At 36.9% G+C, this 12,672-nt stretch overlaps 2 protein-coding genes across 2 annotated transcripts; both read right to left on the reverse strand.

Annotated features, from left to right (window-relative positions):
• On the reverse strand, positions 1 to 669 carry LOC129875672 (uncharacterized). Its single transcript, XM_055950945.1, has 2 exons — positions 520 to 669; positions 1 to 438 (listed from the first exon to the last, which is right to left on the reverse strand). Exons 1-2 carry the CDS (start codon positions 667 to 669, stop codon positions 1 to 3), a joined length of 588 nt encoding a protein of 195 aa, XP_055806920.1.
• A 970-nt stretch (positions 670 to 1,639) lies between these two features.
• LOC129875673 (uncharacterized) lies at positions 1,640 to 8,130 on the reverse strand. The gene is made up of 3 exons (XM_055950946.1): positions 7,821 to 8,130; positions 5,267 to 5,315; positions 1,640 to 1,952 (listed from the first exon to the last, which is right to left on the reverse strand). Exons 1-3 carry the CDS (start codon positions 8,128 to 8,130, stop codon positions 1,640 to 1,642), a joined length of 672 nt encoding a protein of 223 aa, XP_055806921.1.
• Between the last annotated feature and the right edge of the window lie 4,542 nt (positions 8,131 to 12,672).

Below are 12,672 nucleotides of genomic sequence, written 5' to 3' on the forward strand. Positions count from 1 at the left end.
TCACATAGAAGTCGATTTAGGGCCACCCAAGCCCAACTGTTTGTAGATATCTAGCGGCATAAGGTTGATAATAGCCCCCAAATCACATAGAGACCTTGCGAAATCAAAATCACCAATTGTGCAAGGTATGGTGAATGCGCCCTGATTTTCTTTCTTTTCAACCAAGGACATTGTAACAATGGCGCTGCAATGATGTAGATTGTCGGCTGTCTCAAAAGAGACTGTTCTCTTCTTTGTAACTAAATCCTTCATGAACTTGGTATAACCTGGCCCTTTCTCTAGTGATTCCACCAATGGGATATAGACCGATATCTCCTTAAGCATAGAAATAAACTTCAGAAACTTTCCATCCTCAGCCTTTTTCTTTAGTCTTTGGGGAAATAGTGGTGGCGGCTTATGAAGAGGTGGCAATGGATGATCTACCTTTGCTTCAACTTTCTTGGTATATTTTTGTTCATCAGTCTATTTATGCTCCAATACTAGCTCCTCATCTTCGTAATCATCATCAAATACACCTACCTTATAGATATGTCTCCGTGCATGTTCATCAATCTCAGAAGTTGTATCCTTCATTTGCTCAGTACCTACAATAACAAGGTCAGAAAGTACCTTACCACTCCTTGTTGTCATTGCCATGCATTGGCCATCTTTACTAGGATTTCGCACCATGTCTCTAGGTAAATTACCAGTCTTTCTCTAATTTAATGTTGCTAACAACTGTTCTATCTGATGCTCCAATTGCTTGATACAGGTAGAGTATGAATCCACCAATCGGCTGATATTAGTTATGTCGCCTCACATATCTCTAACTGCAGACTCAGTCACTCAACCTTCTATAGAACTTTTGCCATCATTTCTTCCATCTTAGAGTTACCATTATTGTTTCTGGCTCAATCTTTGTTCATAGGCGACACATATATCCCATTTTTATCATTCTTGAAGTTGTCTTTGTTTTGCCAACTTTTTTGATCATGATTTTCGGTCCGGTCATAGTAGTTATTCCTTTGAAAGTTCAGACCTTGGTTACTGGAGTTGTAAGTCCAGGAACCCCCCTAACTATTCATAAACTTGGCTTCTTCCTCATAATCAAAATCTGGCTCATCATATCAACTTCTAGTATCCACAACTTTCACCTTCTCCATCCCTCTACCTTACAAGCGCTTGGTCAACAAATCTATCTGCGTTCGCATGTGATCCATGTCTTGATCGCGCTCCTCTCCCTTTTGCCTTTGCTTTGCTGATATCTCAAACATGAATCTCAAACAATCTCCATCTCTAGTATACCAAGCCCTATGGTTCTTTGTGAGCTAATCCAAAATTATTGTGGCTTCCTGAAATGTCTTGGCCATAAATAAACCACCAGAAGCTGCATCTATGATTGGCTTGGTCACGAAGTTACAAGAACTGTAGAGTACCTCCTACAAGTGCTCATCGATCAGATTGTGATTAGGATACTACTTTAGCTTCTGCCTAAATCTCTCCTAAGTCTTATGCATTACTTCAGTAGGTAGCTTTTTGTGAGCATTGAACTCTCCAGAAATACTTCCCTTAGATCCCTCCAGGTTGTGTTAAAGTCATGTGGAAGCTCATTCAACCACTTTATTGCCTTCCCAGATAGATATAATAGAAACAAACATAGTCATATGGTTGATTGGCTAACCCCAGGGATTTCAGATGACTTATAGATGGCGATAAAGTTCATCAAGTGTTGTTTGGCATCATCACTTACTCCTCCTCTAAATAATCCTTTTAGGTTCAACATTTGCAGCATAGTGCTAGTGATAGTGAACTTTACGCCTTTAGGTAGGGTTGGGAGGACTATAGCTCCAGTAGCTCCAATAGCTCCTAATCCATCTCTATCAACATCATCCTTAATTAAGGCAAAGTTCACAGGTCTCTGACCTCTGCCCCTCAATACATCACTAATTGTTTCCCTCTTGCTAACATCATCCCTGGCTTAATTGTCAGCAAGCTCTCTCAGCCTTTGCGCCTCACACTCTTTCACATTCATTTTCTGAATTGACCTTTGCAATTCATAATCGTAAGGAAATAGTGGTTCACCCTTACTATAGGTGTTTAGCATGCACTACCGGTTCCCTTCATAAAAAAACAAAAAAAAGTAAAATTAGGTAATAGAACTATAAATTGAATTAGCAACTGATAGTACATTTCAAAGTTGTATTCCCTGGAAACAACGCCATTTTGATCACGTTCAAGTATACCTCTTGAAAGAAATATAGACGATCCTTAGTAATATATTTACCCAACTAAGAGTTGGGGTCAATCCTACAGGAAATAGGTGGAAACAAGTCTATTAGTAAGCACTTTTCAGTTATAGTTCTTACTTCCTCGAAACAAAAGTGCATAAAGTCAAATGGGGTTTTTTGTTGATTGATTTAATAACATTTAGCAATGCACCTACAAAGTAACTAATAATTAGGTTATGAACAATATGAGAATTTAGCTAGGATAGTGTTCCCAATGATTTTCACTTAGCAGACTAATCATGTTAGTGGTAGCGTTTCACTGCGTTGCATATAAAATCTAGTGAATTATGTAACATTTAATTTACCTCCTGGTCCTTCTTAGATTCACTTCATTATATTTTTCTGGTGTCATAATGTGTGCTTTTCTAACCCTTACTTTGGACCTCAGAGTACTATCCCCTCCCGGGCTCAAGTAACTTAGATAAAGTTTTATTTTTCTAAATTTTTGTTCTAATAATGTTTTCCTAATCACTACCTCCCTCTCGATCAAGCAATGAATAGGGAAGGTTCCCAATGCGTGCACTCATCAAGAAAGATTTATAAATGAAGAAAATCACAATTCATGCAAGACAAATCATAATAATCACTTTCTACATTTTCCTACTTCGTTATTTTGTCATGGTTCCCACAACCCTAATTGTGATTTTAGCTACTCATAATTGCAAGTAAATGAATAAGAATTTGTGTAGAATTCATGAATCAGCACCTACATGAATGAGGAAGTAAATATTGAATCACACAAAAACCACGAATCAAGAATGAAAATCGAAATTGTATTCTAAAAGTCAATCTCAAAAAGTAGTAGAATGTACCTTCAATTTAGTTCACAATAATACTCTAAAATATAATAATAATGTGTAACCCTAAATAATATAATAAATTCAGATATTTATAGAAGTACAAAACCTACTGCTAAATCAACTAGGAAAACTTAAGTCAACATAGTTCACACCCACTTACTACGGACTGTACTGAACTTCACGGTCCGTGGTCATTCTTCATGGTTTTTAACTTGACTCCACTACTGTGTGGCCTTCATATCTTCACGGGCAAGCACCATACCTTGTGGTATTATCTACAATCTGTACTAGGGCCCGTAGTGCCATCCTTATGTATTTTAGGACTTTGGGCACAGAGTCTGGATGGCTAAAATTATTGATTATTGTTGTTAGGGTGGTAAGGTACTTTGTTGATAATTTTGACCTTATAAATGATGATGGGTTCTTAACCTATAGTTGTAAATATATGGGAAATCATATTGAGGTGGTTTCATGGTACTGCTAAGGATTAAGTGTAAGGCATTGCTAGGTTCTAGCGATTTCTGAGTTTAGTATAATTGAGGAAAATTTCAGGAAAGAATGTGTACTCTGAAATAGGTTCTCATCGAGCCTTATGTATATTTGTATGCATGTTAACTAGTCAATAATATTTCTTGTACAATGCATGTTTAGGGAATAGGGGGATGCATGTGAATGATATCTTGTTGTCAATCTTATAAAATGAACTTGTCTTAATTGCTTGTGATCCTGCAATTGTGGTTGTATTCATTATGGTTGTTATTGTGTGATATCTGTGATTATTTGGTTGACTCAGGTACCGCACCTAGTACATATTATTCTATTGACTCAGGTACCATGCCTATACAGATTAATAAGGGGCTTGGGTACCACACTTGGAATAGATTATCGATTTTCTTGGGGTACAACACGTAGTACATGTTCTATCAGTTAGCTCGAGTTCCACACCTCGTATATGTTCTATGATGGTTGTCTAGGGTACCACGCCTGGTACATGTTTGATGATTCTTCTATCTGTTGGTTCAATGAGTAAATCAAATTTATTCATTGTGATGTATTAAATATGTTGGTTGATGAGTGGCTGGGTTGTTGTGTTTAAATGTTATGATGGTTCTTTGGTAGACTAGATTATACGTTAAACATCGTAGACTATCTTAGGGATCCTTGTGTAGTCCTGGTTACTTGAAAGGTGTATTGAATCTTTTATGAGTTAGTGTTGTGGTTTTGGGAATGTTCCACGGGTTGTTAAGTCAGGTTGTTGACTAAGAGTTACTTATATTCACTAATTTGAAAATTTTAGTTTGTCAAGGTGGTTTAGATTATATCCGATGCTGGAGTGGTTAAGTTAAGATGGTTAAGTAAGAGACTTGCATGTGGTTCACTAAATCTATCTAAGGGACAAGGGCCAGGGTAGCTTACAAGGGATCTTAAGTAAGGGTGACAGATTGCTGACATGGGTGGTTAGCAAGTTGAATTTGGAATGGGAGTAGGTAAGGTAATCCGAGTGTTTAGTGAGCAGGTAGGTTGGGAAAGCCTTGGTGTGGTAAGAAGGTTGGGTTAGGAAAGGATATGAGGATGAAATGGTTCCTAATGGTGGATTTGGAAGCAGAATGAGATAGGGAAGGCTTGGGATAGAGTGCATGAGTCATATGTAGTATACCCAGGATAGTAAGAGCATGCTTATAAGGATTGGGATGGTGTAGCCCTCATATTGCATGTTTCTTCTTCATATTTACATGATATTAGGTGGTGGATTCGAATTGACCGGTGATGCCTACCAGTACTTATTGTTTGCACTGATACTACTCTTGGTAAGACACTTAGTATATTCTGGTTGTAGGATCAGTGATGTTTTCTAGGTTAAGACGATGGTGATTTCGAAAAACTTCTACATCTATTCCTTATGGTGGGAGTTTTGTCTTGTTTAGATTTTATATTTAGTTAAAAGATCGTGAACCTGTTTAGACTAATTCCTAGGGAGAGTTTTTGTTGTATTTTCAAAAGTTTTAAATTGAAACCAAGATTGAGTCTAATTCTTTATTTATAAAGGTGATATTTCATGAATTGTTCTAAACTTATGCTATCCATTTTAAATCAGATGGTAAGTGTTCTCCTATTTAGATGTTAGAGTAGGTGCCCGCATAACTTGGTAGTTGGGTTGTGACACGTGACAACTACCATAATTACTTATTATGAACTCACCATTCAATCTCAACATCTCCCACATAGGTGTAGATAGCTAGATTACCGCCTAACGGAACAAAAATCAATCATCAGAATTAAACAAGAGATATCAATTTTGAAACCTCCCTATCTTTGAGTTCCTATTTAGCTCAATTTAGTATGCGGATTCTATCAAGGGTATTATGTCCATGACCACTCATAATGAGTGGATGAGTCGTTATAATAACCTTTCGTAATAATATCAATACCTGTACATATATTTGCCACCTTCAGCTACACGAGACCCTATTTCACCATTACCCACAATTCCAGTCGACTAACTCATAAACACTTCAAAACTAATCAAAGAAAATCTCAAATTGCCTTAAATGAAGTTCAAATTATCGAATCAAAGTTTTTCCCATTAGAATAGCCTAACAAGCCCAATTTGATCAAACATGTATTCTACACAAAAAGAAAAATCTATAGACACCCATACTATATTGCGATACTTCTATTTCAAGTCAAAAATTCAACCCAGATACCACAAGGACAACATGAGAATTCTATCAAAAGTTCATATTACCTATAGTTTAGGATATTAAATTTGAAATTTCATTGAAAAAAAGTTAAAATCGACCTTCAAGTCCACAAAATATGATTTTTAACTTTTGACACAAAATTCTCAATTTTATATTCATATTCATTTTATAACAATGAAATAATCGATAAATCTTAAATTTAATGCCAAAATTGGTTTATTCATAACATAAGGACCTTAAATATGAAATTGTAACAAAAACTCAGTCCGAATTGGCCTCTAAATCATAGAAATATGAATTCTAAATCTAGGTTAACCCCCTCTCCCTCTATATTTTCTCTAACAAACTTAGGGATAAAAATAAAATTTAATTGAAAAAATCATGGAAGAATGCCAAACTAAATATTAGATACTTACCCCCTTTTAAAACTGAGATGAATGCCACAAAAATTACTTAATTTCGATCTCTAAAAATTCAAATATGCTCAAACTACAAAATAAACACAACAACATACACAATGAAATACTAATAAGTGGGGTCTAGGGAGGATAGTATGAATACAGAACTTACCACTACCTTGTAGGCATAGAGAGATTATTTTTTAAAGACCCTCGGCTTAAGTGCATCAAACCCAAGTAAAAGAAGAAGAAAACAATGAATAAAGTAAGACATTAAATATGAAAAGCAGTGCAAACTCTACAAGAAAGAAACACTAACAATAACAAAATAGTGTGATAAATAAAAAATATAATAAATAACAATGATATGACTAGTACTACGACAAGCACTACAATGGTATAGTGTGATAAACGGAAATTTAATAAACAACAACCATATGGTAGGCACTACAATAATATGACTAGTATTATGATAGGAACTAACAAGCCTAACATTCACAAGGCAAGACAACCCTCCACTCCTACTATCCCTCTACCCTAATATGCAAGCCTAACCTTGGCAACGCAAGGCAACTGTCCATCCCTACTATCCCTCTATCCTAATATGTGACTCCACTCCTTCCTATCTATAGCCATGTCCTCTATAATGTGAAGTGGTACTATGTCCTATTTAATAACCTCTCCCAAATACTTCTTCAACCTGCCTCTATCCTTTCACGTACCCCCTACAACTAGCCTCTGGCACCTCCTCACTAGGGCTTCGGTACACCTCCTCTACACATTTCCAAACCATCTGAGTCTCAATTCCCTCATCTTGTAGTAGAGGCCACTCTCTTTTTCTCTCAGATAACCTCATTCCGCATGTTATTGCTCCTAGTATTTCCACACATCCATCTCAACATCTATACTCTGTAATATGCATTTTTTGAATATATGACTTCTCCTCTGGCCAACCACTCCACCCTATACAACAAGCCCAATCTAACCACCACTCTATAGAACTTACATTTAAGTTTAGGTAGTACATTTCTATTATACAAGACTTAAGACGCAAGCCTATATTTCATTTATGCCACTCCAATGTGATGTGTGACATCATCATTGATGTTCTTACTACCTTGGATTATGGATCCAAGATATTTAAAACTGTCTCTTGGGATAGTGTATGGCAAGCCTTAATTGAAAATCCACATGCAATGTAACATTGAATTTACACTCCAAATATTTTATTTTGGTCCTACTCAGCCTGAACCCTTTGGACTCCAGAGTTTGTCTTCAAACCTTCAATCTATAATTAAGGAATAGTACACAAACATGTACTTTAGTTTAGTCTCAACTGACATATACACCTCCCAAACTTTTAATGTGCATAAGTAGGCATTTTAACTTGTATAAAATCAAATAAATAGACACATGCATCCTATATGACATTCTTTGTGGGAATTTGAGTCCTACGTGTATTATTCTACGTAGAACACATGTGTTTACTTATTCAATTTTATACAAACTTAAGTGCCTACTTGTGTACATCCAAATTTGGAGGGTATAGATGTCAGTTGAAGACAAGTCAAAGGGAATATTTATGTATTATACTAGAATTAATTTCTTCCCACGTCTACTCAATTAGTACTATGTCTTTTATAAATAACGTACACCATGGAAGCTCTTTCTGAATATACCATGTCAAGTCATCTATCACCAAGGCAAATAGGAAGTTCTCCTTGTCTCCTCCCATAATTCTAACCCGAGTCTTTGCTCTATCATACATGTCTTTAATCACCTTAATATAATCCATTGGGGAGCCTTTAGCGTCAAAACACCTCCAAAGGACATCCCTCAGAACTTTCTTATGGTCTTTTCCAAGATCAATAAACACCATATGTATGTCCCTCTTTCTTTCCCTATACTTCTCCATCAATCTCTGCACAAGATAGATGGATTTAGTAGTCAATTGCCCCGACATGAATCTAAATTGATTCTCAAAAATAGATACCCTTTCTCCACAGCCTTATCCTTATAACTTTCTCCCAAACATTCATAGTGTGTCTTAACAATTTGATACTCATGTAATTGTTATATTTTTAGATATCATCCTTATTATTGTATAGTGGAACCATTGTACTCAACCTCAATTCATCAAGTATTTTTTTTGTCATACCTCGAGTCTATACCCTAGGTGTAGCAAGCACTCAAAAATTATTACTGGTCCTAGGAAAATCCTTAGCCCGACTGACTCAAAGATTGATTGACTGCTGAGCAGAAGACTAAACACAAATGCAAAAGCTTAAAAAATGGAATTCATTGTGGGGTTGCTGATTTCTATTGTATGCTAGCTTATGTGGGAGTGGATCACCATGGACTTCATTATGGGGTTTCCTCGCCTTTCCAGAGGTATTGATAGTTTTTAGGTCATTATTGATCGATTGAGCAAGTCAGCTCACTTTCTCCCTGTTTATACTTCCTACAGTCCTGAGAGGTTGGAACGTATCTACATTTGGGAGGTGGTTCGTCTTCATGGTGTGCCTGCTTCTATCATTTCAAACTGAGATTCAGAGTTCACATCCAGCTTTTAGAGAACTTTTTAAGAAGAGTTCGGTACCCATGTCGACCTTAGCACAATTTTTCACTCACAGACTGAAGGCCAGTCAGAGCGCACTATTTAGGTTCTTAAGGATATGCTGCGGGACTGTGTTATAGATTTTGGGGTTGGTGGGACTAGTTTTTTCCTTTGGCAGAGTTTACGTACAATAATAATTATCACTTCAGTATTCAGATGGCCTTGTTTAAGGCCTTATATGGCAGGCGTTGTCACTCTTCGATTGGTTGGTTTAAGTCTACAGAGACCAGACCGTGTAGTACATACTTGATGCAGGATGCCTTAGATCATATGAGGGTAATTCAGGGTAGGTTATGGATACTTCATAGTAGATTCAAAAGTTATGTGGATCTAGGTATCGGCTGTTGAGGTTTGCTGTTGGTGACAAAGTATTCCTCTGTGTATCGCCCATGAAGAGCGTGATGATATTTTAGAGGTGGGGAAATCTTAGCCCCAGATATAGTGGCCTTTTTGAGATTTTGAGGACAGTTGGAGAGGTTTCTTATAAGTTAGCTTTGCCCTTGGCCTTTTCAGCTATTCATCCAGTTTTCCATGTTTCGATGCTGCATCAGTATTTTCCTGATAAGTCTCATGTGCTCCAGTATAATATGGTTGAGTTGGATGATATTATGAGTTATGTTGAGGAGCCAATTGCTATTTTGAGCAGAGATGTTAGACAATTGTGATCCAGAGCCATTCCTGTGGTTAGAGCTTTTATAACTTAAAAAGTTAACTTCATTCATAACTTTAGGTAAATGACCTCAAAACAGAATTTAGGTGGTTCCACCAGCTTTAGAATGACTAAATTAGGCTAGTGGCATGGTCGACATGAATATTGAGGCAATTGGTACGAGTTTTGGGCCATTTGATGATTTAACCTTTGAAATTTGGCCTAAAATTGACTTTGGTAAATATTTTTGGAAAATGCACTTGGATGAAAATTTTCTCAGTGCGGTTAGTTTTAAAATATCGAGTTTGGTCTAAAATGACCCTTTGTTTGCTTTTCTAGGCTTTCGATCTAATTTCGAGGTCATTTATGAAAATTAGCTTAAAATAATACTTGGGTGTGGGACCATGTTTTTGTTAAAATTACCTCGTATGGGAATTATAAATGCACCATTAAGTCCGAAATATCAAATTTGGTGGGGTAGCATATCTCATTTGCATGCATGAGATTCTGAATGAATTTCGAGCACCCCATCAGAGATTTTTGGAAGGGCCAAAACCAGCTGATGCAGCAGCTGATGTTGTAGGTCTCAGTACCCTTCGCATTCGCGATGCACTTGGCCATGATCATGAGGGTATGGGCTGCTTGGCTTCCGCAATCGTGTGGCCTCCTCCCATTTTTGAGAAGAGGAGTTGACCTGCTGACCTCCTTGATCATCGCAATCTCTTGGTACACCCTTCGCGATTGCGAGGGTCAATATCTCTGGGTGAATGGATCGCGACTCCCCCTTCGTGATAGCGATTAGAATTTATGTCTGGTCTTTATTGAAAATACCAGACGCGATCAGCATCTCCCTCAAATCCTAGAACAACCATAATTCTCTTATCTCTCAATCAAATTTGATGATTCGAAGACCTAGTTGTCCGAAATTATTGTGGCTACTTGGGTGGGTGATCAGAAAGGTTTGGAGACTCGTACATCATGGTAAAATTGAGTAAAATCTGTTGTCCATGCTCCAATTCTAGCTTAATTCATGATTTTTATGCATGTGGTGTTTCCTACTGATTTGAGCCCTGAATTATGTTCCATTTTAGAACACAAGTTTGAAGTAGTGTTTAAGACTTTTTTACGAAGTTAATTCTAGAATTTTTGGAGCGGGTCTCACATTCCTGTTTTTTGACTTTGAAATTGATTCATCTCCAAATTTAGTAACTTTAGTGTTAAAATAACCGTATTGACGTTGTGATTTTATTTTTGATAGCGTGGCAGCATTTTGAGGCCTTCTAAAAGGTAAAATCTCCAATTACTCTAGTGAGAGTGCACGCGATCTTCATAAATATAGGGTACGACTTTTCCCTCTTCAGACTGAGCATGTTTAAGCATTTGTATATTGAATTGTGTGAAGATTGGGGTAATTGGGTGTCGAGCATGCTAAATTCCTAGAAATCACGCCTTAGACTCTATTTTTTAGAAATTCGAGCTATTAAAGCATGTCTCCTCTTGTAGTTGATCATTCATACTTTGTTTTGCTTATTGTGTGTTTGGTTTATGGTGTTGGGAAGCATGTTTGGCCTTAGTCTAGGCTTAGACTAGTGATTATAATAGACTTGCATGATTTTGGTGCCATTAGTTCTTGGAACTTCTCCGATGTCGCTACAGACGACTTAGCTCCATGTAGACTTATATAGCAGATTTGACTCTGTTAGTCTGGACCTTAGCTAGGAAGTAACACATCTTTGAAACCATATGTCCATAACTCCTTGATTTCATTGGTCCAATATCATTTGATTCTTGATTCTAGAAGTCTATTCGTTGATTATAGTTGGATGTGGTTTGGGATGGCATAATTTATTGATGGCACTCAAATTGGGGGTACTCCTAGTGACGCTCTATTGAGGCTGATCCTAATTATGAAAAATTCGCCTTTTTTCGTGTTCTGGTTCAAGTTCTTACCTTGGTATTATAGCCTCAGTTCAAGTCTCTGGCTTTGCTTAGTTGTGGTTCAATTCCACCACCGCTTATCATCCTTGGTTCAAGTCCCTAGCTACTTATCAACCTTAGTTCAAGTCCATAGCTACTATTACCTCTATTCAAGTACTTGGTCTCATTTTCACGTGGTTCAATTCCATGATTATCCTTATCCTTGGTTCAAGTCCTTGGTTATTTCCAATCTCTCTTCAAGTCCCTAAACCTCTTATATTCCTTTGGTTCAAGCACTTAACTCTTTCATGCTTTGGGTTCAAGCTTCAGGCTCTCAGAATGGTTCAATTTAAGTCTGTGGGATTTTGTGATACTATTCGAACTATATTGTATTCCTTTATTTTATTTCAACTATCTTTGCTCCTGTTGGACTTATGGGAGTCCATTCAGGATGTTGCTTTTAGACTTGTGCACGATTGTACCCGTCGGTTTTATGGGAGGGATTTAGTTATCTTTTCTATTTTTATTTATGTGTGAGTACGCTCGTTCATATAAATATCTGATTTCTTGTTCCTATCTCTAGTATTGTTTCATTTTCTCACATTTCTGTTTACCTTTGATTTTCTTGCTCAGTCAGGCTATGATGCCTACTGGGTAACTGTTGTTTTGGTACTCATACTGCACTCTGCCTCTGTTTTAATGATGTAGGTCCAAGCACCAGCTATCAACGATGATCTCGAGCCAGCTGTACTTTTAGCAAGAGGTAAGGGTGAGCACACACACCCATCTCCCTCTGTATTTTTATTTATGACTTGTATTTTGCTTTTTGAGACAGTCTTATTTCTATGGTATACTTTTGGGACTTGTACTCATTTTGTTAGTAGTTGTGTACACGTGAATTCTAGGTTCTGAGAGGGATCTTTTATTTGTATATATGTTTGTTTTACTTCTGCTTGTTTATTTATTTTCCTTTAAATTTATCGTTGTTGTTAGTTTAACTGTTGGTCTTTTACCCTTATATCCCATTACTCGTAGTTTTGGGATATGGGTTGGCTTGCCTATGAGTGGGTCATAGTAGGCTCCATCAAGACTCGAGGATTCGGTTCGTGATAGTTTAAATCTTACTGACTGAATTAGATGTAGGGTATGAGGAAGAACTTAATCCAACACTATGAGTAGCCTTACATACCTAGAAGAATTAGATTGTTGAAGAAACTTGAAGAACATGCTCTAAACCCTAGCTTTCTCCATTGAAACCTTATTCTAAGTACTGAGAAAGATTATGAGCATATTAGTGTCAAACTAAATTGATAAAGAACCAA

Source organism: Solanum dulcamara, chromosome 12 (genome assembly GCF_947179165.1).
Source record: "Solanum dulcamara chromosome 12, daSolDulc1.2, whole genome shotgun sequence".
NCBI classification, from domain to species: Eukaryota; Viridiplantae; Streptophyta; class Magnoliopsida; order Solanales; family Solanaceae; genus Solanum; species Solanum dulcamara.